Here is a 25,448-nt window from a genome sequence, read left to right on the forward strand (position 1 = left end):
GAGTTTGTATGTTCCTGTCAGAAGAAAAGCCAACGAGACATGTTTAGGGAATCTTGCTTTTCGAGAGATATTGTGGCGCGGGTTAAGAAGAAAAGGAGGTGCATAGCAGGTATAGGCAGGTAGTAACAAATGAGGTACTTAAGGAGTATAAGAGATGCAAGAGAACACAAGAAAGAAATCAGGAGGCCTGAAAGAAGGCATGAAGTTGCTCTAGCAAGGTGAAGGAGACTCCTAATGGTTTCCATATGTTAAGAGCAAAAGGATGGCAAGGGACAAATTTGGGCCTCTGGAAGATTAGAATGGTAATCTATGCGTGGAACCAAAAGAGATGGGAGAGATCTTAAATGGATACTTTCCATCTGTATTTACTCAGGAGAAGAATACAGAAGTGAGGCAAGGCAACAGCAATGTCATGGACCCTGCACGGATTACAGAGGAGGAAGTGTTTGCTGTCTTGAGGCAAATTAGGGCGAATAAATACCCAAGGCCTAACTAAGTGTTCCCTCGCACCCTATGGGAGGGTAGTACAGAAATTGCAGGGGCTCCAGCAGAGGTATTTAAAACATCCTTAGCCGTGGGTGAAGTACCAAAGGATCGTAAGGTAGCTAATGTTATTCCAACGTTTAAGAAAGTGTTCTAAGAATAAGACCGGAATTTATGGGCCAGTGAGCCTGACATCAGGAATGGGAAAGCTATTGGAAGGTATTCTAAGGTACCCGGATTTGGATAGACAGGGGCTGATTAGGAATAAGCAACATGGCTTTGTGCGTGGTACTCTAGGTCGTGTCTAACCAATCTAATAGAGTTTTTTGGGGGGAAGCAACCAGGAAAGTTGATTAAGGAAAAGCAGTGGTTGGACTTTATCAAGGTCCTGCATGGGAGGTTGGTCAAGAAGGTTCAGCCGCTTAGCATTTCAAATGACATAGTAAATTAGATTAGACATTGGCTTCATGGGACAAGCCAAGGAGTAGCAGTAATTGGTCATCTCTCTGACTGGAGGCCTGTGACTAGTGGTGTGCTGCAGGGATCGGTGCTGGGCCCATTATTGTTTGTTATCTATATAAATGATTTGGATGATCTGTGATGAACTGGATCAGCAAATTTATGGATGACACCAAGATTGGGGGTGTGGTGGATAGCAAGAGAGACTACCAAAGTTTGCAGTGGGATCTGGACCAGCTGAAAATATGAGCTGAGAAATGGCAAATGGAATTTAATGCAGAGAAATGTGAGGTGTTGCACTTTGGGAGGACCAAACATGATAGGTCTTACATGGTAAGCAGAGTACTGAAGGGTGTGGTAGAACAGAGGGATCTGGGAATACAGATGCATAATTCCTTGAAAGTAGCGTCACAGGTAGGTAGGGTCATATAGAAAGCTTTTGACTCATTTGCCTTCATAAGTCAATGCATTGAGTACAGGAATTGGGATGTTATGTTGAAATTGTATAAGGTGTTGGTGAGGCCTGATTTTGAGTACTGTATGCAGTTTTGGTCACCTACCTACAGGAAATATATAAATAAGATTGAAAGCATACAGAGATATCTACAATGGTGTTGCCAGGACTTGACCTGAGTTATAGGGGAAAGTTGAGTAGGTTAGGACTTTATTCTCCAGATGGTAGAAGATTGAGGGGAGATTTGATAGGTGTATACAAAATTATGATGGGTATAGATAGGATATATGCAAGCAGGCTTTTCCACTAAGGTTGGTGGGATTACAACTAGAGGTCATGGGTTAAGGGTGAAAGGTGAAAAGTTTAAGGGAAGCATGAGGAAGAACTTCTTCAACCAAAGAGTGGTGAGAGTGTGAAACCAGCTACCAGGGCAAATGGTGGATGTGGGTTTGATTTTAAATTCAGGAGAAGTTTGGATAGGTACATGGATGGAAGGGGTATGGAGGGCTATGGTCTTGGTGCAGGTCGATGGGACTAGGCAGATTAATGGTTCAGCACAGACTCGATGGGCCCAAGGGCCTGTTTCTGTGCTATAGAGTTCTATGATTTCCATGACCCTCTGTATGGAAAAGTTGCCCCTCAGGTCCCTTTTAAATCTTTGCCCTCTCACCCTATATCTATGTGCCTTGTTTTGGACTCCTCTACCCTAGAGTAAAGACTGTTTTTGATGCTTCTGATAATTTTAAACATTTCTATAAGTTCACCCCTCACTCTGCTGCGTCCGTCACAGAGTCAAGATTTATACGGCTTAGAAACCGGCCTTTCAACCCATCTTACCCATGCTGACCTGAGCTACTCCCATTTTGCCTCTTTTTAACCCATATCCCTCTTAACCTTTCCTTTCCAATACATTAACCTGTCCAAATGCATTTTAAACACTATAACTGGGCAGCATGATAGTGCAGTGGTTAGTGTACCACTATTACAGTGCCAGTGACCTAGGTTCGCTTCCAGCCACTACCAGTGAGGAGGTTAGATGTTCGCCTTGTGACTGCATGAGTTTCCTCTGGGTGCTCTGGTTTCCTCCCACATTCCAAAGATGTACGTGTTAGAGTTAGTGAGTTGTGGGCTTGCTATGTTAGCACCAGAAGCACGGCGACACTTGCAGGCTGCCCATCTCAATTCTCGCTGATTTGATTTGACACAAACGACACATTTCACTGTATGGTTTTGTGACAAATAAAGCTAATCTTTAATCTTAAACACAAGAAATTCTGCAGATGCTGGAAATCCAGAGCAACACACACAAAATGCTGGAGGAACTGTCCTGGTAAACAGCCCTGATGAAGTGTCATGCCCGAAACGTCAACTGTTTATTCATTTCCTTAGGTGCCTCACCTGCTGAGCTCCTCTAGCATTTTGCATGTGTTAATATTTAATCATGATATTTTAATTGCCCCAGCCTCGCAGATGAATAACCACGTTGCACTGCTGTTGGAGGGAGTAAATGGGAGTAGAATGGTGAGGGATGTGCCCATCGTGTGGGTTGCTTTGTCTAGGATAGTGTGGAGGTCCTCTGAAGTTGCTGCCAGAGGGGTGCTCTGGATCTAACACCTTTTGGCTTGCTTTATGATATGTGGGTTTCCAAACTAAACTAATCGAACTGGTTAACAAATTAATTGTATAACAAGTTAACTTCAGTTGCTGTAAAGTCCATGCTAACAGCATGTTGTGATAACCCATCTTGTTGAGAGTTGGTGTGTGTTTTCAATAAATGTCTGCCCTTCACAATTTACTTCCATTCTCATTCCAATAAATGCATCCTGGTGAGTATTTACACCCAAGTCTGGCCTCCACAGCTGTAGTGACAGCTGGTAGATTTAAGACGATCTTCTGCACTCATTCCTTTCTTATTATCAAAAATTTATGTTGGCCATGGGAATGGTTTAAAGATAAAGAGAAAGATTTGCTTTAAAAGGTTCAAAGATTCATTTTATTGTCAAAGTATGCATGTACAATACAACTCCGATATTCATCTTCTCCAGATAGCCATGAAATAAGAAGGACCATGGATGTTGATGAAAGAAAAGACATAAACTCCACCCCTACAGTATGAAAAGAAAAGAAACAAAACTACACAGACCCAAAATCCCCCACCCCCTCCCCCACAGAAAGAAAATAATGACAACAACATCAAATCCCCCGCAGAAAAAAACAGCGACAATAACATTCCCAGGCCCCCTCACTCACAGAAAAAACAGCAACAATAATAATCCCCCAACCCCTCACTCACAGAAAAAATAGCGACAATAACAATCCCCCACCCCCACAGAAAAAAGGTGACAATAACAATCCCCAATCCCCTCACTCACAGAAAAACACAGTGACAATAATGATCCCAGAATCCCTCATTCACAGAAAAAACAGTGGCACTGACAATCCCCAACCCCCTCAGTCTCAGAAGAAAACAGCGACAATGACAGTCCCTGACCCCCCTCACTTGCAGAAAGGAACAGTGACAGTAGCACCAAAACCCCCAAGGTCGTCTTACAGACAAAAACTTAACAGATCACCCACCCGCCAATCGGCAGGTTTGTCACGTGTATCATCAGATCATGCAGTGAAATGTGCCGTTTTGTGTCAACGATCAAAACAGTATGAAGATGTGCTGGGGGCAGCCCAAAAATGTCACCATACATCCAACACCAACACAACATACACACGCTAACACTAACTGTATGTCTTTGGAGAGTAGAAAGAAACCAGAGCACCTGGAGGAAACACACAGAACACAGGCAGAACATACAAAATCCTTCCAGACAGTGGCGGTAATTGAGCTTTATCACTGACTATAGAAAACTAGAGCGGTTTTATCTTGAGCAAGATTCTGGAATCCCCAAACCCAGAGATTTAAGACTGCGATTGCAGGGGTATCAGAATTGGATGGGAAAGTAAAACCCTGCTTCACTTGTGCTCTTATTAAAAGAGGAAGCAATTTCAAATGGTGATCCAAGCCACTTCCTAGATCTGTGGGTGAACAGAAGAGAATGTTACTGATATTAAGTAAAAATAAAGTTTGTTTAACAAAGACAGGTGGGTGTGAAGGGATTTGGCATCCTTCAGGAGGATCGCTGTAATCATTTGCAAGATGCTTTACAACTGAGTCGTGATCAAGGACAGAGAGTTATGTGTGGTTCTGGTCACCACACTGTAGGAAGAATGTGATAGCACAGGAAAGGATGCAGAAGAGATTCACCGGGATGTTGCTTGGCTTGGAAAGTTTCAGGACAGACTGGATGAGCTGGGTTTGTATTCCTTGGATTGGAGGAGGCTGAAGCAGTTCTGGTGGAGATGCGCGAAACTATGAAAGGCATAAATAGGGTAGATGGTGAGAAACTCTGCTCTCTACTATGGCGGTATAGCAGTTAGCATAACACTTTACAACGTCAGTGAACTAGGTTCTATTCCCTCCATGTCTGTAAGGTGTTTGTACGTTCTGCTTTTAATTGTGTGGGTTTCCCCCAGCAGCTCCAGTTTCTTCCCACATTTCAAAGCCATATGGATCAGGGTTAATAAATTGTGGACTTGCTGCATTGCTGCAGAAAATGTGGCAACATTTGCAGGCTACCCTCAGCACCTCCTCGGACTGTGTCAGTCATTGATACGAATGATGTATTTCAATGTATGCTTCAATGTTACGGTGCACTTGGGACAAATGGCCAATCTTTAAATTTTAATCTGAAACAAGAGGGCATTGGTTTAAGATGAGAATTAAGGAAGTTAGAGGGATCTGAGAAAAAGTATTTTTATTTGATAGGGGTATACAAAATTATGTGGGGTATAGATAGCATAAACGAAAGCAAGTTTTTTCCACAGAGGCAGGGTGAGACTAGAATAGTAGGTCATGGGTTAAGGGTGAAGGGTGAAACGTTTAGTGTGATCATGAGGGGAACATGGTGTTCTTATGACCCTGTGACCCGAGGGTGGGGGTTAACATTTGAAACACACTGCCAGAGAAGTTGCTGAAGACAGGCTGGCTCTCAACATTTAGCAGGTTTCTGGATGAGTATTTAAATTGCCAAGGTATATAAGGCTATCGACCAGGTGCTGGTAAATGGATTAGTGTCAGTCATAAGACATTACAGCACAGAAACAGGCCCACTGGCCCATCAGTCCATGCCTATCTATCTATTTGCTTAGCTGCATCGAGCTGCTCCTTGACCGTAGCTTCCCATAACCCTCCCATCCACATACCTAACTAAATTTGTCTTAAGTGGTGAAATTGAACCCACATCCACCACTTCCAATGGCAATTCGTTCCACACACTCACTGCCCTCTGAGTGAAAAAATATCCACTCAGTTTCCTCTCAAACATTTCACCTTTCACCCTTAAACCAGGACCCCTAGTTCTTGTCTCACCCAACCTCAGTGGAAAAAAACATGTTTGCATTTACCATATCTATACCCCTCGTAATTTGGTTTACCTCTATCAATTCTCCGCTCGTTCCCCTAGGCTCTAGGGAATGAAGTCCTGTAGATGGATTTTGATGGTCAGTATGGACATTGTGGGCCGAAGGGTCTGTTATGTGCTGTATGACTCTATGACTCCGTGAGATGGACATCTATACATAAATTGTCGGGGAGGGGGAAAAGAAGAAATAGTATCCGTCGTATCTGCCCCTTTCCGGAGCCCCCAAGAACAGTACAGGGCAGGAGCAGTGAGAAAATTCCAGAATGTGTACTTGGGGCTGAAGGGTGTGAAGTATAAAAGTTGGGAAGTCATGTTGCAGCTGTAGAAGAGTTTGGTCTGGCTGCATTTGGAGTATTGTGTGCAATTCTGGTCACCCGTTACAAGGAGAATGTGACTGCTTTAGAAAAGACACAGAAGATGTTCACCAGGATCTGTCTGCATTCGAGAGTATTACAGTATAGCTTTAAGGAGAGATTGAACAAACTTGAGCTGTTTTTTCTTCCGGAGTGTTAGAGGCTGTGGGGTGAAATTACGAGAGGTATACCTAGGTAGATAATCAGGGTGGAAAGGTCAAGTAGTAGGGGCACAGCTTTAAGGTCTGAGAGCTATGAGAAACGTATTTTGCACAGAGAGTGGTAGGTGCCTGTATCGTGTTGCCGGGGGAATGTGGGAAGGAGATATGATAGTGATGCTTAAAAGACTAATACATGAACATGCAAGGAATGGAAAGTTATGAATTATGTGCAGACGGAAGAGATTTATGTCAATTTATCATCGTGTTTGGCACAGACAATGTGGGCTGAAGCGGTGTTTAAGGAGAATTTAGGCAAATACATGAATGGTGGGATATGGATCATGTGTAGGCAGATGTGGCATTATGGTCAGAACAGACACTGTGGGCCGAACAGCCTGTTGCTGTGCTATTCTGTGTCCCATGTTCTATTCAGCAGAAACCATGGTGTGAGAGCAAATTCACTTGAGATGCAGACAGAAAAAGAAGAGAGAGTGTGAGAGAGAGAGAGAGAGAGAGAGAGAGAGAGTGGCAGAGAGAGACTTGTGGGGCTGGAAATAATTAGATAGTGAAATTATTTGATATTACTTCAATATTTATTAAGCAGCCTCATTTTTGATAATAATTTATCACATGCAAAATAGATGAAAGAATTAAGACTTTAAAGGATCAAATATTTTGTAAAATATCCAACACTGCAAAAGTCGTCCAATGGCCACAGCTAGAACAGTGTCCTGATGTTGCTGGTGGGTCTGGCCATTAGTGGAGTCCGAGCTGAGGGCCGTGGGCTAAGTTGTAAGCATGTCCTGGGGAAGAACACATGGAAAATGCAGGAGGAACTCAGCAGGTCAGGCAACATCTATGGAGAGGAATAAAGAGTCAACATTTCGGGCTGGCACCCTTCGTCAGGACTGGAAAGGAAGGGGGCAGAAGCCAGAATAAGAAGTGAGGGGAAGGAGTACAAGCTGGCAGGCGATAGGTGAGACCAGGTGAGGGGGAAAGTGGGAGGGGTAGGGAGATGAAGTGAAAAACCGAGAGGGAATACATGAAAATGTTAAAAGGCTAAAGGAGGAGGAATTGGATAAGAAAGGACTGTGGACCATGGGAGACGGGAAGATGGAGGGGAACCAAAAGGTAATGGGCTGGTAAGGAGAAGAGAAGGTAAACAGAAAGAGGAATTGAAAGAAGAGGGTGGAGGGAGAAATTACCAGAAGCTGGAGAAATTAATGTTTATGCATTAGGTTTTAGGACACCCAGATGGACTATGAGGTGTTGCTCCTGCAACGTAAGCATGGCCTCATCATGGCAGTAGAAGAGTCCATGAACCAACATGTTGGAGTGGGAATGGGAATGGGAAATCAAGTCCTGAACAGTCGAATAATCTATCTTCAATGTTCTAATAACAGAATGCAGTGTAAAGTGTAACAGCCACTGGAATTATTACCTCTTCTGGGACTAATTGCAATGTTTTGTGTGTGAGCAGGTGGATGGTGTGGTTAGAACATAGAACATAGGTCAGTACTGCACAGTACAGGCCCTTCAGCCCACAACACTATGCTGACCTTTTAACCTACTAGAAGATCAATCTAACCCTTCCCTCCTAAATAGCCCTCCATTTTCCTTTCCTCCATGTGCCCCCCAAAGAGACTCTTCAATGCCCCTGATGTATCTGCCTCTACCACCACCCCTGGCAGCATATTCAACTCACTCACCACTCTCTCTGTTAAAAAAAGTACCTCTGACATCCCCCCTGTACTTTCCTCCGATCGCCTAAAGACGATGGTTCCTCATATTAGCCCAAATCAGAATCAAAATCAGGTTTATTATCTCTGACACATGTCGTGAAATTGGTTGTTTGTGGCAGCAGTACAATGCAAGACATAAAATACACTGTTAATTACAATAGAAAACATAAATAAAAAGTAAGGAGAGCTAAAAGAGTGAGGTAGTGTTCATGGATTCATTGTCTGTTCAGAAATGTGATGGCAGAGGAGAAGAAGTTGTTCCTAAAACAGTTGAGTGTGGGCTTTCAGGCTCCTGTACCTCCTGATGGTGGCAATGAGAAGAGGGCATGTCCTGGGTGATGAGGGTCTTTAATGCTGGATGCCGCCTTTTGGAAGATGTCCTTGATGCTGAGGAGACTAGTGCCCATGATGGTGTATGATAGGTCTCTGGTTATCTACTCAAACTATGCCTCTTGTTATCTCGTACACCTCTGTCGAGTCACCTGTCAACCTCTGTTACTATGGGCATTCTGAGATCTCTACGGTGTGCCGACTGACCGATGCCTTTGTTTCGTCGGTGCAGGATCTGCGAGTGCACAGAGTCAGAGGCCGAGGCCATTGTCCACCTCAAGAGTGAGCTGCGGGAGAAGGAGCTGAAGCTGACCGACATCCGGCTCGAAGCTCTGAGCTCAGCTCATCACCTCGATCAGATCCGAGAGGCCATGAACAGGATGCAGGTAATCTCCAGATATGGACGCTGGTCCCTCAGAACTCTCAAATCCACCTCTGTTGTTAACATAAGACATAGAACACTACAGCACAGTACAGGCTAGTTGGCTCACAATGTTGTGCTGACTACTTAATCTACACTAAGATCAATCTACCCTTCCACATAACCCTACATTTTTCTTTCATTCATGTTCAAAGTTCAAAGTAAATTTATTATCAAAGTACATATATGTCAACATATACAACATGAGATTCGTTTTCTTGTGCACAATCACAGTAAATACAAGAAACACAATAGAATCAGAAAAAGACCACCTCCAACAGAATGGACAACTACCCAATATGCAAAAAAACAACAATTTGTGCAAATACAAAAAGAAAGAGGAAAAACAAAAGAAATAATAATAAATAAATAAGCAATAAATATCGAGACATGAGATGAAGAGTTCTTGAAAGTGAGTCCAGTTTAGTGCGAACAGTTCAGTGATGGGGTGAGTGAACTTGAGTGAAGTTACCCCCTCTAGTTCAAGAGCCTGATGGTTGAGGGGTGATGACTGTTCCTGCACCTGGTTATGCATGTCTTGAAGCTCCTGTACCTTCTTCCCAAAGGCAGCAGTGACAAGAGTGCATGGCCTGGGTGGTGGGGTCCTTGATAATGGATGCTGCTTTCCTGTGACAGTGCTCTGTGCAGATGTGCTTATTGATGGAGAAGGCTTTACCCATGATGGATTGGGCCATGTCCACTACTTTTTGTAAGCTTTTCTGTACAAGGGCATTGGTGTTTCCGCACCAAGCTGTGATGCAACCAGTTAATATAGTCTCCATCACATATCTATAGAGGTTTGTCAAAGTGTTGATGTGCCTATCTCAGAGTCTCTTAAATGTCCCGAATGTATCTGCCTCTGCCATCACTCCTGATAGCGTGTTCCACACACCCACCACTCTCTGTGTAAAATACTTACCTCTGACATCCAAATCACCTTAAAATTAGTCATTGCTACCTTGGGAAAAATCTCTGGCTATCCCCTCAATTTATGCTTCTTATCATCTTGTACACCTCTATCAAGTCATCTCTCATCCCCTTACCCTACAAAGGGAAAAGCCCTAGTTCACTCAGCCTACCTTCATTCGACATGCTCTCTAATCCAGTTGGCATCCTGGTAAATCTTCTCTAAAGCTTCCACATTCTTCCTCTAATAAGGCCACCAGAACTAAGCACAATTCTCCAACCATGGTCTAACTAGAGTTTTATAGAGCTGCAACATTACGTCGTGGCTCCTGAAGGAAATCTCCCCTATAATAAAGGCCAATGCATCGTACACATTGTAACACCACTATCAAATTGTGATGTGGTTAGTGACCTCTCAGTGTTACTTCTCTGTCAGTTTTGTCCCCTGACTATTTCCTCTCTAACAGTGTATTGCTCCCTTGTTATTGCCCCTCTGACTGTGTGCTGTGTACTCAGTGTTGCCTCATCCATGTTGTATCCTCCCTCAGTGCTGCCCTGATGACACGGCCTGGTCCCCTACCCTGGAACTGTGTAGCATTCTACCTGTACTGCACGGGATCGCTAGCCTGGATTCAGGGCTCAGTCCTCTGGAGTGGCACTGAAAACCACAGCCAGGGAGAAGGGCCCAGAATCTGCCTGAGGTGCCCCAACCACAGTCCCTTTGGCTTACTCCTGGTAATTAACGCAGCACTCCTGTGCACCAATAACAGGATCTTGTGTTTAAAGATAAAACTAATAAGCCTCCTTTATTGGCCATTTTTAGCACGATCAGTTTCCAGGGTAATGTTGCATTATAACTAGGGGCAGGGACAGGAGCTAAACTAAGATAATGTGTAGTTGAAGTCAGGATGTGATCAGCTATTAGACCATAAGACTATAAGGCAGGAGCAGTATTGGGCCATTCAGCCCATCACATCTGCTCCTCCATTCCATCATGGCTAATCCTGAATCCCACTCAGCCCCATACACCTGCCTTCCCGCTACATCCTTTGATGCCGTGACCAATCAGGAAACTACCAACTTTCACTTTAAATATACCCATGGACTTGGCCTCCACCACAGTCTGTGGCAGAGAATTCCACAGATTCACTACTCTCTGGCTAAAAAATTCCTCCTTACTTCTGTTCTAAAAGGTTGTCCCTCAATTTTGAGGCTGTGCCTTCTAGTTCTGGATACCCCCACCATAGGAAACATCCTCTCCACATCCACCATATGTAGTCCTTTCAACATTTGGTAGGTTTCAATGAGATCCCCTGCATTCTTCTAAATTCCAGTGAGTACAGGCCCAAAGCTGCCAAACACTCCTCATGTGTTAACCCCTTCATTCCCGGAATCATCCTCATGAACCTCCTCTGGACTCTCTCCAATGACAACACATCCTTTCTGAGATATGGTGCTCAGAACTATTTAAAATACTCCAAGTGCAGCCTGACCAGTGACTTATAAAGCCTTAGCTTTATCTCCTTGTTTTTGTAATCTATTCCTCTGGAAATGAATGCCAACATTGCAGTTGCCTTCTTTACCACAGACTCAACATGTAAATTAACCTTCTGGGAGTCTTGCACAAGGTCTCCTAAGTCCCTTTGCACCTCTGATGTTTGAATTTTCTCCCCATTTAGATAATAATTTGCACTTTTGCTCCTTTTACCAAAATGCATTATCATACATTTTCCAACACTGTCTTCCATCTGCCACTTTTTTGCCCATTCTTCCAATTTGTCTAAGACCTGCTACAATCACATTGCTTCCTCAGCACTACCTACCCCTCCACCTATCTTTATATCACCTTCAAACTTTACCACAAAGCCATCAATTCCATTATCTAAATCATTCACAATGTGAAAAGTAGCGGTCCCAATACCGACCCCTGAGGAACACCACTGGTCACTGACAGCCAACCAGAAAAGGCCCCTTTTATTCCCACCCACTGCCTCCTGCCTGTCAGCCATTTCTCTATCCATGCCAGTGTTTTTCTTGTAATGCCATGGGATATTTATCTTGTTAAACAGCCTTATGTCTGGCGCCTTATCAAATGCTTCTGAAAATCTAAGTAAATGACATCCATTGCCTCTCCTTTGTCCACCCTGCTTGTTACATCCTCGAAGAACTCTAACAGATTTGTTAGGCAAGATTTCCCTTTAGAGAAACCATGCTGACTTAGACGTACTTTATTATTAGTCTCCAAGTACCCCGAAACCTCATCCTTAATAATAGACTCCAACTCTTTCCCAACCACTAAGGTCAAGCTAACTGGCCTATAATTTCCTTTCTTTTGTCTTCCTCCCCTCTTAAAGAGTGGAGTGACATTTGCAATTTCCAGTCCTTTGGAACCTTACCAGAATCAAATGATTCTTGAAAGACCATGACCAATGCATCTGTTATCTCTTCAGCAACCTCTCTCAGGAGTCTGGGATGTGGTCCATCTGGCCCAGGTGACTTATCCACCTTAAGACCTTTGAGTTTGCCAAGTACTTTTTCCTTTGTAATAGCAATGGCACTCACTATTCACCTCGTCTGTTGCAGAATGAGATCGAGCAACTTAAAGCAGAGAATGATCGCCTGAAGTCGGAAACAGGTAGCAGTGGGGCAGCCCGCACACAGTCCCGGTCTTCAACCTCCTCCTCCTCCTCCTCGTCCCGCCAGTCCTTGGGACTTTCCTTGCAAAACCTCAACGTCACAGACTCTATGACATCAGGTAAGATCACCTCAGAAAAGGTTCCGATATCTGGATACAGCACTTTCTATGAAAGAAATGCTTCTAATAAGACCATAAGACAAGGGAGCAGAGTTAAGCTCCTCGGCCATTGGGGTCTGCTCCGTCATTCCATCTTAACCGATTTATTATCCATCTCAACCCCATTCTCCTTCTTTCTCCCCGTAATCTTTGACACCCTGATTAATCAAGAACATGTCACCCTCCACCTTCAACATCCCTGTGACCCGGCCTGCACAGCCATCTGGGACAATGAATTCCACAGTTTCACCACCCTCCCAGTAAAGTAATTTTCCTCATCTCTGTTCTAAATGGACGTCCCTCAATTCTGAAGCTGTGCCCTTTGGCCCTAGACCCTCCCACTATTGGAAACATCCTTTCCACATCCTATCTAGACCTTTCAATATTCAACAGGTTGCAATGAGATTTCCCCCCTCATTCTTCTAAACTCCAGAGAGTTCAGGCACAGAGCTAACAAACGCTCCTCATATGCTAACCCTTTCATTCCCTCTCCAATGCCAGCACATCTTTTCTTGGAAAAGGGACCCAAAACTGCTCACAATGCTCCAGTTGTGGTCTTTCCAATGGCTTATAAAGCCTCAGCATTCCATCCTTACTATATCACAGCATTACTATATCAGTATTCCAGTCCTCTCGAAATGAATGCTAACATTCATTTGCCTTCCTTGCCACTGACTCAACCTGCAAGCTAACCTTTAGGGAATCCTGCTCGAGAAATCCCAAGTCCCTCTACACTTCTGAGTTTTGAATTTTCTCCCAATAAACAGTGCAAAAGAGGGACAGTGAGATAGTGTTCATTGCTTTATGGATTATTCAGAAATCTGACAACTGATGGGAAGAATCTATGACTAAAGCACTATGTGTCTTCATACTGCTGTACCTCCTTCCTGATGGCAGTAAGGAGAACAAGGTATGTCTTGGGTATTGAGGCTGGTGGTTGCTGCCTTCTTGAGGCACTGCTTTTTGAAGATATTCTCGATGGTGAGGAGGGTTGTGCCTGTGATGGAACTGGCTGAGTCTACAGCCCTCTGCCGTGATTTGTGATCCTGAGTATTATAGCCTCCATACCAGGCTGAGATGCAAGCAGTCAGAGTGCTCACCAAGATACATCTGTAGTGAGTTGCTGGTCTTTTGTGACGTACCAAACCTCCTCAAACTCCTAATAAAGCATGGCTGTTGGTGTGCCTTCTTCGTGATTGCACCAATATGTTGAGCTCAGCATAGTTCCGCTGAGATGTGGATGATCAGGAACTTGAAGTCGCTCACCCTTTCAATAAAGGCTGGCGTGTCTTCTTCTAACTTCCCTTTCCTGAAGTTTGATGTCTGGGGCATACCTGGAGTCACATGACAGAGGACTGCATATCCCCTGAGGACCTTATGAATTGCCCGTTTGCTTCATAGACTTTGCTGCTGCAGACTTTGAACAAGCCTCCTAATGATAGCCCATTAAACTGGCCTCTTGACTAGTGTATCCTCATGATTACTTGCAAGGAGGTTATTGGGGGAAGATTTCCACGTGGCAACTGATTAAAATCTGTTGATGTTTAAGGGGACTTGGGTCTCCCTCTACACATCACAAAGATTGGTGGAGTTGCAGATATGGGCAGAGAAAAAGAGTTCAATCCAGCTAAGTGTGAGATGTTGAACTTCAGAAGGTCAAAACAGGGTAAGGCTTGCACAATGAGTTGTAGGGCTCTGAGATGTGTGATAGAACAAAGTGACCTAGGAATACAGGTCCATTTTTCCTTGAATATGGTATCACAGGTGGATAGTGTCACAAAGAGAGCCTTCAATATGCTAAAGATTTTATAGAGATATATGAAATTATAAGGAGTATAGATATGGTGAATGCATGCATTTTCCCCTTGGGAATTGGGTGAGACTAGAACTAGAGGTCATAAGTTTAGAGAGAAAGGTGAAATATTTAAGGGGATTCTGAGGGTGAACTTCATGACTCAGAGATTGGTGAGAGTGCGGAATGAGCTGCCAGTGGAAGTGGTGGATGCAGGTTCAATTGTAACATTCAAGAGAAGTTTGGCTAAGCACATGGATGGAAGTGGTTTGGAGAGATATGGTCCGGGTGCAGGTTGATGGGACCAAGCAGAAGGTCGTGTCAACATGGACCAAATGGGCCAAATGGCCTGTTTCTGTGCTCTGGTACACTCTGACTCTATGCCAGATGTAGGAGGAAAGTGCACAGTTAATGGCAAGACCCTTAATACAGAGGGTTCATGTGGTCCGAGTCCATAGCTCCCTAGAAGTAGCCACACAAGTGGTAAAACTGACACATGGCTTGCCTTCATTGGTCAAGACTTTGTTTGTAAGAGTCAGGATGTCATATTCCAGCTATGTCAAACTTTGATTGGGTCACACATTGTGTGCATTCCTGGTCACCCCCATTACAGGAGATATCTGATGGCTTTGGAAAGGGTGCAGAAGAGGTATACCAGATTAGAAGGTGGTATGAACTGTCAGGAGAGGCTGGACAAACTTGAGATGTTTTCTCTGGAGGCCCAATAAATGTCTATCAAATGATGACACACATTGATTGAGGAGACAGTCAGAATCTTTATTCCAGGGTAGGAAGGTCAATACTAGAGGTCATGTATTTAAACTGAGAGTGAGAAAGCTTAAAGGAGATTCTCAGGGCAAGTTCTTTTAGACAGAGAATGGTAGGTAGCTGAGCGCCAGGGGAGTTCATGGAGCAGACATGTTAGTGGTGTTTAAGAGGCTGCTAGAAAGGCATGTGAATATGCAGAGAATGAGGGGTATTGATCATGTGCAGGCAGAAGGGATTTAACTTAATTCAGCACACATAAACACAAGAGATTTTGCAGATGCTGGAAATCCAGAGCAACACTCACAAAATGCTGGAGGAAATCAGCAGGTCGGGCAGCAATTGTGGAGGGGAATAACGAGCTAATGTTTTGGGCTGAGATCCTTCATCAGGACTGGAAAGGAAGGAGAAAGAAGTCAGAATTCAGTTTGAAATTCAAGTCAGAGTTTAATTCAGCATTGTATTGGTGCAGCGTCATCACCCAAAGGGGATGTTCCTGTGCTTCAAAATCCATGACTCCATGTTTAGAAAATACAGACAAAGGAAAGCTATTAGCTCATGGTACATGGACCAGAGGACAGAGTTATCAGCAGGGGAGAGAATGTAGGGGGTAAGTAAGAGGAAGAACATTTTTAACAGAACAAGAGATAGTACTCACTGCCCGCATGGGTACAGGTACGGATTACCCTACAGCCATCTTGCATGGAGAGTCCAGGGACCCATCACCCTGGCAACTGAGGGAATGCCCAGGCTGACTGCCTGGCAGTCTTCTCAGGGTACGTTGGTGCCTTGGTATCCCTGGACAAAGAACACACCACGCCATAGTCACTATGGAGGTATTCTGGAAACGCTGGGCACCGCATGGGATAAACTGCATCCCAGATGAGGATGTGAATATTTTAATTTAGTTACTGATAGTTATTGTTGTAACTCACAGTGATTTGTTGTAGTATCGTAGCGCTTGAAATAAATTTAATTTTGCAATAAAAGACTCACCGCTCTCTGGGTGAAGAGAATCTTTCTTATCTTTCTTGCCTCAATGTCAGATGACTGAGACCTGATTCTGACACTGTGACAAATTGATCCAATCGTGCTAATACAAGAGGGTGTCATTTTCAGGAGATTAGAAGAAAGTACAAGACGGAATTTCAAAGGTAAGTATTTTTACACAGAGAGTGGTGAGTGCATGGAACTCCCTGCCAGGGGAGATGGTAAAGGACATTTAGGGACATTAGGGACATTTAAGAAACTCTTAGATAGGCATATAGATGATAGAAAAATGGAGGACTATGTAGGAGGGAAGGGTTAGATTGATCTTAGAGTAGGTTCAACGATTGGCACAACACTGTGGGTCAAAGCACCTGTACTGTGCAGTAACATTCTATATTGTGTATTCAAATGGTCAGACTGGAGAAAACAATGCAGCAAAGATTGGACATGGTGAAGGGTCACAATCTGATACATTGACCGTTTATTTCCCTCCATAGATGTTGCCTGACTCGCTGAGTTCCTCCAGCATTTTGTGCGTGCGTTGCCTGGCAAGAATTATATGCAGTCTGCCCCTCTCAGTCTTCCCAACTCCAAACCTACTCTCCTTAAAGGATGATGCACTGTGCACTGTGTGTAAAGATGTAGCTAAGTTGTTGGAACCTTTAAATGGGACCTCACTCTATACTGTTTTGTTTTTCACTTTTGCAGACATCCTACTTGATGAGGGGACAGATGGAAAATTTCGGAAGGAATGCTGTAACGTCAGGATTATGATCTGCTTGAACAAACAGCTCAAACGAACCAAGGTAAAGAGAGGCACTGGTTTGCATCTCACAGAAAATAGAAGATAATGCAGAGGGGCAATGGCCCTGGACTAGCAGGGAGGATGCTTTGGTCGGCATGCACCAGTTGGAACACATTGGAACACATTTCACACATCCATCACTCTGTAAAAAACTTAACTCTGACATCCTCCCTATACCTTCCTCCAAATATCTTAAAATTATGCCCTCTCGATTTAGCCATTTCCACCCCGGGAAAATGTCTCTGGCTGTCCATCCTATCAATGCCTCTTATCATCTTATACACCTCTATCAAGTCACCTCTCACCCCAGAGAGAAAATCTTTAGCCTGCTGAACCCATTCTCATAAGATATGCTCTTCAGTCCAGGCAGCATCCTGGTAAACCTCCTCTGCACCCTCTGTAAAGCTTCCACATCCTTCCTATATTGAGGTGACCAGACCTAATGAATGCCAGACCTTCTAAACAACCTCATGGGAGCTTAATCAAATTAAATTTTACTGCAAGTCCCCAAATGACTAAAGAGGGGATGGAGAGAGTTGTACTAAGAATTACATTTCATCCCTTTGCCGATAATTATAATATGTGATTCTGTACTTTCAGGATGAAAAGACGCCTCAGTATCTCATTGGCTCCATTGGAGTCAGCGGAAAGACAAAATGGGATGTTCTTGATGGTGTTATTCGTCGATTGTTCAAGGTACGCGTTTAGGCAAAAAAAGAGGAAGGTTGTAGCTTTTAATTAAATAAAGCTGTTGTAGCTTTATTTAATGAATTGATTGGAAATTATTTTGTCACTGTGATGGAATTTTAACTGCAGATCAATACAGAACAGGTCAGCACAGAACACACCCTTCGACCCACAATGTGCTGCATTAGTTAACCTAGCAATTAAAAGCCCAGCGGTACAGCAGTGTAACAGTTAGCATAGTGCTATTGCAGAGCCAGCGACCCAGGTTTGGTTTGACCGCTGCCTGTACAGATTAGTAGGTTCATTAGTCACGTGGGTGAGATTGGACAGCACGGGCTTGTTGGAAGGGCCTGTTACCACTCTAAGTAATACGAAACTAAAACTCCACCACCTCGAGTATGGAGTATCCTAAGCAGGGTGGCATGTTAATGTAGTGGTTTGTGTAACACTATTACAGTACCAGCCAAGCAGGTTCAATTCCTGCCACTGTCCTTAAGGAAAATGTACGTTCTCCCCATGTCTGTGTGTGTTTCCTCCAGGTGCTCCGGTTTCCTCCCATGTTTCAAAGACGGATGGGTTAAGGTTAATAAGTTGCGAGCATGCTATGTAGTGCTGGAAGCGTGGTGACACTTGAACAGCCTCAGACTGTGGTAGTTGTTGATGAAAACAGTGTATTTCACTGTATGTTTCAATGTACATGTGATGAGTAAAGGTAATTGGGAGAAGGCAGACAATAGACTTGATGGGCTGAATGGCCTAATTCTTCACCCATGTTTTATGTTCTAATCTCTAAGACTAAACTAATCTGTACTACCAACCTAATGTCCCTATAACCTGCTTCTTTACACATTATATGTCAATGATTTGGATGAAGCACTTGATGGCTTGTGACCAAGTTTGCGGACCAGATCACTTAGGTTCGCTGATTGAGTAGAAAAGGCAGTGATTTGCAGCAGTTTAGAGCATCAAGAAGTGCTCAGTCAGAGAGGTTGGAAGCCTGAGGAGACAGAGCTCACTCTGGTTCGCCAATTGAGTAGAAAAGGCAGTGACTGGCGCCAGTTTGGAGCTTTGAACAACAGCCAATCAGCTTTCAGGATTGATTGGCAAGAACAAATTAAATCGAGGCAAGGGCAAGTGGAGCAGCCACTTTCAGAGTGGCCATCCTTAGAGTGGACAGGGTTAGAGTGGAATTTGGAGGCTTCAGCTCTTGTGGCTTCAGCAAGGAGAGGCTTGAGTGAGAGAAGGCAATAAAACTGTGGGTAGACTTCCTCCACACCACCACAGTTTATTGTTCTTTTTTTACATCTGCTGTGTTAGAACAGTAGACATGCCAGGCAGCATAGTGGAATGCTCCTCTTGCAGGATGTGGGAAAGCAGGGAGACCTCCAGTGTCCCTGATGACTTCAGCTGTAAGAAGTGCAACCAGATGTAGCTTCTAACAATCTGTGTTAAGGAATTGATTCAAGATTCAAAGATTCAAAAAACTTTATTGTCATTCTAACCATACATCAGCTCTGCAGGGCAGAATGAGACAGCATTTCTCAGGGGCAGTGCAATCATAACATAACAAACGCAACATTAAATAATAAACATAACAATAAATAGTAAAACACAACAGCCACATGTCAGTTAAAATCAAGTTATAAGTTGTCCAGTGCAAGTTAAAAGTGTCCAAAGCAGAGTCAGGTGGAGCAGCTATTTAGCAGTCTGACTGCCTGTGGGAGGAAGCTGTTTAGTAGCCTTGTGGTTTTAGTTTTGATGCTCCTGTAACGTTTGCCTGATGGCAGAAGAACAAGCAGTTCATGGAGAGGGTGTGAGGGGTCTTTAATGATGTACTGTGTCTTCTGGAGGCATCGACTCTGAAAGAGGTCTTGAACAGAAGGTAGGGAGACACCAGTAACCGTCTCTGCTCCCCTAACCACCCTCTGCAAGGCTTTTTTGTCGACAGCACTGCAGCTGGAGTACCAGGTTGTGATGCAAAAGGTTAGCACACTCTCAAACACGCCTCTGTAGAATGTAGTTAAGATGTTAGTGGGGAGTGATGCTTGTTTAAACTTCCTCAGAAAGTGCAATCTCTGCTGGGCCCGTTTCACAATCCCAGTGGTGTTCCTGGACCAGGTGAGATTGTCCGAGATCTGCACCCCAAGGAACTTGATGTTTTCCACTCTCTCCACAGTGGAGCCGCTGATGCTGAGGGGTGTGTGCTCAGGCTGAGACCGTCTGAAATCGACGATCATCTCCTTGGTTTTGGTGATATTAAGCATCAAGTTGTTATCCCTGCACCAGCTCTCTAGGTGTTTGACCTCCTCCCTGTACATAGTTTCATCATTTTTGCTGATGAGCCCCACCACTGTGGTATCATCTGCAAATTTAATGATCAGGTTCTCCTTGAATCTGGCTGCACAGTCATGTGTTAGCAGTGTAAACAGCAATGGGCTAAGCACTCAGCCTTGTGGGGATCCAGTGCTCAGTGTGATAGAGTCAGAGATGTTCCTGCCAACATAGACTGACTGTGGACTCTCTGTCATGAAATCCAGAATCCAGCGACACATGGCAGTGTTAAGGCCAAGCAGCGACAGTTTCTCCACTAGTCTCTGCGGGACGATGGTATTGAACACGGATAATGGAATTGGAACTGGAACTGGATGAATCCGAATGTTCAGGAGGCTGAGGGGGTGATAGATAGGACATAGGCAGAGGTAGTTTCACCCAAGGCGCAGGACACAGGAAACTGTGTACTGTCAGGAAGGGGAAAGAAATTAAACAGCCAGTGCAGAGTATCCCTGTGGCCATCCCACCCAACAACAGGTAGATAATTTTGTATATGTTTTAGGGGGCGGGGAATGATCTAGCAGAGGAAAGACACAGCAGTCAGGCCACTGGCACTGTCTGACTCTGTGACTCAGAAGGGAAGGGGAGAAGAGGCAGGGAGTTAGGGGAACAGAAAGGAGGTACTGTGGACAAGAACGAGATTCCCGGGTACATTGCCTCCCAGGTGACAGGGTTTGGGACATCTAGGATCAAGTCCGCATCATTCTTAAGTGGGAGGGTGAACAGCCAGAGGTCGCTGTCCATATAGGTACCAATGGCATGGGTAGAAAGATTGACGAAGTTAGTGAGTTCAGGGAATTAGGCACCAAGTTAAAGGGCAGGACCTCCGGGGTTGTGATCACAGGATTGCTACCCATGCCATGTATTAGTAAGGACAGAAATATGAAGATTATACAGTTTAACACATGGCTAAGGAGTTGGTGTAGGAGGGAAAGCATAAGATTTTTTGATCATTGGATTCTCTTCCAGGGAAGGTGAGAACTGTACAGACGAGACGGTTTGTACCTGAAGTGAAGAGGGACTAATATTCTAGTGGGAAGGTTTGCTGGTGCTGCAGGGTGAGGTTTAAGCTATAGTTACAAGGGGTTGGAAACCAGAGTGCCAGAACAGTTAGTGCAGAGATTGTGGAGACAGATATTGGTAAGACCACAGACAAAGTCAGGAATCAAAAGGCTGAGTATGGTGCAGCTGATGTCCTGAGATGCATTTATTTCAATGCAAGAAGTATTGTAGGGAAGGCAGATGACCTCAGGACATGAATCAACTTCTGGAATTATGACATTGTAGTGATTAGTAAGATTTGATTGCAGCAGGGGCAGGATTGGCAGCTCAATATTCTGGGGTTCCATTGTTTTAGATACGACAGAGTGAGTGACGTTAAAGGGAATGGGTGATGTTTCTAGTCAGGGAAAATGTCACGGCAGTGCTCAGTCAGGACAGACTGGGGGACTTGTCTAGTGAGGTGTTATAGTGGAACTGAGAAATAAGAAAGGTATGACAACGTTATGTTACAGACCACCCAACAGTCAGAGGGATTTAAAGGAACAAATTTGCAGAGAGATCGCAGACTGTTGCAAGAAACATAAGGTTGTTATTATGTGATTTTAACTTTCCACATATTGACTGGGACTCCCAAACTGTAAAAGGACTAGATGGCATAGAGTTTGTCAGATGTGTTCAGGAAAGTTTCCTTAATCAGTACATAGAAGTTCCAGTGAGAGAGTGTGTGATACTGGATCTGCTATTAGGGAATGAGACATGCTGGTGACAGTATTTTGTGTAGGGGAACACTTTGCATCCAGTGATCACAATGCCATTAGTTCCAAAGTAAGTATGCAAAGAGACAGGTCTGGTCTGCGAGTTGAGATTCTAGATTGGAGAAAAGCCAGTTTTGGTGGTATCAGAAAAGATCTGGCATTGGGACAGGCTGTTTTCTGGCAAAAGTGTACTTGGTAAGTGGGAGGCATTCAAAAGTGAAATTTTGAGAATATAAAGCTTGAATGTCCCTGTCAGAATAAAAGGTAATGATAACAGGTGTCAGAATCCTTGGTTTTCAAGAGATATGGAGGCCCTGGTTAAGAGAAAAAAAGGAGGTGCATGGCAGGAATAGGCAGGTAGGAACAAATGAGGTACTTATGGAGTATAAGAAATGCAAGAGAACACTTAAGAAAGAAATCAGGAGGGCTAAAAGAAGGCATGAGGTTGTCTTAGCAGACAAGGTGAAGGAGAATCCTAAGGGATTCTAAAGATATATTAAAAGTAAGAAGTCTGCAAAGGACAAAATTGGTTCTCTGGAAGATCAGAATGGTAATCCATGTGTGGAGCCAAAAGAGATGGAAGAGAGCTTATATTTTTTTTTGCGTCTGTAGTTACTCAGGAGACAGACACAGGCTCTACAGAAGTGAGGCAAAGTGGCATTAACTTCATAGACCCTGTACAGGTTACGGAGGAGGAAGTGTTTGTTGTCCGGAGGCAAATGAGGGCAGATAAATCTCCAGGCCCCGACAAGGTGCTCCCTCAGACCCTGAGGGAGGCAAGTGCAGACATTGCCAGGTCCTAGCAGAGATATTTAAATTATCCTTAGGTGATAGGTAAGGTAGCTGAGAACTGAAGGATACCCAATGTTGTTGTGCTATTCAAGAAAGGCTCTAAAAATAAACCAAGAAACTATTGACATCAGTAGTTGGAAATTTATTGGAAGGTATTCTAAGGGACTGGATATATAAGTATTTTGATAGACATGGATTAAGGATAGTCAGCATGGCTTTGGATGTGGTAGGTCATGTCTAACCAATCTTTCAGAGCTTTTCGATGAAATTACCAGGAAAATGGACGAAGGCTAGACAGTCGGTGTTGTCTACATGGACTTTTGTAAGGCATTTGACAAGGCCCCACATGGGAGGTTGGTCAAGAAGGTTCAGTTGCTCAGCATTCCAGATGAGGTAGTAAGTTGGGTTAGACATTAGCTTTGTGGGAGAAGCTGGAGAGTGGTAGTAGATGGCTGTCTCTCTGACTAGAGGCCTGTGATTAGCGGTGTGCCACAGGGATTGGTGCTGGGTCTGTTGTTATTTGTCATCTAAATCAATGATCTGGATGATAAAGGGGTTAACTGGATGAACAAATTTGCAGTGACACCAGGATTGTGACAGCAAGGAAGGCTATCGTGGCTTGCAGCAAGATCTGGACCAGCTGGAAAAATAGGCTGAAAAATGGCAGATGGTAGTTAATGCAGACAAAGGCGAGGTGTTGCACTTTGGTATGACCAACCAGAGTAAGTCTTACACAGTGAACAGTAGTGCACTTGGGGAGTGTGGAAGAACAAAGGGATCTGGGAACACAGGTCCATAATTCATTGAAAGTGGCAGCACAGGTAGATAGGGGCGTTAAGAAAGCTTTTGTCACATTGGCCTCCATAAATCAACGTATTGAGTACAGGAGATGGAATGTTATGTTGAAGTTGTATAAGACATTCATGAGGCCTAATTTGAAGTATTGTGTGCAGTTTTGGTCACCTACTGACAGGAAAGATGTAAATAAGGCTGAAAGAATACAGAGAAAATTTACAAGGATGTTGCCCGGTCTGGAGGATCTGAGTTATAAGGAAAGATTGAAAAGGTTAGAATTTTATTTCTTGGAATTTAGAAGATTAAGAGGAGATTTGATAGTATTCAAAATTACGAGGGATATAGATAGCATAAATGCTAACAGGCTTTTTCCATTGAGGTTGGGTGGGAGTACAACCAGAGGTCATGGGTTAATGGTGAAGGGTGAAAAGTTTAAGGAGGACATAAAGGGAAGCTTTTTCACTCAGAGGGTCATGAGAATGTGGAACAAGCTGCCAGGGCAAGTGGTGCATGGGAGCTCAACTTAAATGCTTAAGAGATGTTTGGATAGGTACATGGATGGTAGGGGTATGGAGGGCTATGGTCCCCATGCGGGTTGATGGGAGTGGGCAGTTTAAATGGTTCAGCACAGGATAGATGGGCAAAAGGGCATATTTTTGTGCTGTACTTTTCTACGAACTAATGACTCTATGATACAAAGATAGGTAGAGGGGCAGGTAGTGTTAAGGAAGCAGGGAGTCTGCAGAAGGACTCGATCCGATTAGAAGAATGGGCAAAGAAGTGGCAGATAGAATATATAGTGCAGGGAAGTGAATGGTCATGCACTTTGGTAGAAGGAATAAAAGCATAAGCTATTTTCTAAACGGGCAGGAAATTCAATAATTTGAGGAGCAAAGAATGTTGGGAGTCCTTGTGTAGGATTCCCTAAATGTTACCACGCAGACTGAGTTAGTGGTAAGGAAGGCAAATGAAATTTTATTTTGAGAGGACTAGAATATAAGAGCAAGGATGTAATGCTGAGGCTTTATAAGGCATTGGTCAGTCTGCACTTGGAGTGTTGTGAGCAGTCTTGAGCCTCTTATGTAAGAAAATATGTGCTGGCATTGGAGGGGGTTCCAGAAGAGATTCACGAGAATGATTCTGGGAATGAAAGGGTTAACATATGAAGAGCTTTTGATAGTTCTAGGCCTTTGCTCACTGGAGTTTAGAAGAATGAAGGGGGGATCTTATTGAACCCTATCAAATATTGAAAGGCCTAGAGAGAGTGGCTGTGGAGAGGATGGTTCCTATAGTGGTGGAGTCTAGGATCAGAGGGCACAGCCTCAGAATAGAAGGGCATCCATTTTGAATAGAGATGGAAAAATTTCTTTAACTGGACGGTAGTGAATCTGTGGAATTCATTGTGACTGACAGCTGTGGAGGCCTAGTCATTAATTATATTTAAAGCAGAGGTTGACGGATTCTTGTTTACTAAGGGCGTTAAAGGTTACGAGGAGAAGGCTGGAGAATGGGACGAGAGGGTAATAAATCAGGCATGATGGAATGGCAGATCAGACTCAATGGGCCAAATTTTGCTCTTATGTCTTATGGTCTTTCTGTGCATACTCATGTGCCTATCTACAAGCCTCTGAAATACCTCTATCACATCTGCCTCCGCCATCACTTGGCAGTGCATTCCAGGCACCCACCACTCTCTGTATAAAAAAACCTGCCCTCCTTTGACCTTAAACCTCTCACTTTAAATCAATCCTCTTGAGTAGATGACATTTTGACCATAGAAAACAAATAAGCTGTCTACTCTTTCTAAGAAACATAAGAACCAGGGGCAGGAGTTGGCCCTCTGGCCTGTTCTGCCTGCTCCGCCATTCAATGAGATCATGGCTGATCTGTTGTGGACTCAGCTCCATCCGTCTGCCTTTTTCCCATAGTCCTTAATTCCTCTGCCACGTGAAAACCTACAGTATCTAACTGTGCATTAAATACATTTAGTGGTATAGCCTACACTCACTTACTGGGCAGAGAATTCCACAGATTCACTACTCTGGGAAAAGACAGTTCTCCTCACCTCTATCCTAAATCTATTGCCCTAAATCATTTACTTTTGAGATACAGTGCACCACCACACCACTCAGCAGCCCACCTACTTAACCCTAGCCTAA

General features: G+C 43.9%; 1 protein-coding gene across 4 annotated transcripts in view; it reads left to right on the forward strand.

The window, feature by feature from the left end:
- Positions 1-25,448, forward strand: part of nav3 (neuron navigator 3) — a 548,130-nt gene that overhangs the window by 495,492 nt on the left and 27,190 nt on the right. For all 4 annotated transcript variants that reach the window (XM_072268225.1, XM_072268222.1, XM_072268223.1 and 1 more), the window contains 4 exons: positions 8,687-8,840; positions 12,365-12,536; positions 16,831-16,928; positions 17,528-17,623. In XM_072268225.1, the coding sequence (XP_072124326.1) occupies positions 8,687-8,840; positions 12,365-12,536; positions 16,831-16,928; positions 17,528-17,623 (520 nt within the window). The remainder of the gene's footprint in view (positions 1-8,686; positions 8,841-12,364; positions 12,537-16,830; positions 16,929-17,527; positions 17,624-25,448) is intronic.

The sequence above is a fragment of the Mobula birostris genome, chromosome 9 (genome assembly GCF_030028105.1).
Source record: "Mobula birostris isolate sMobBir1 chromosome 9, sMobBir1.hap1, whole genome shotgun sequence".
Lineage (NCBI taxonomy): Eukaryota > Metazoa > Chordata > Chondrichthyes > Myliobatiformes > Myliobatidae > Mobula > Mobula birostris.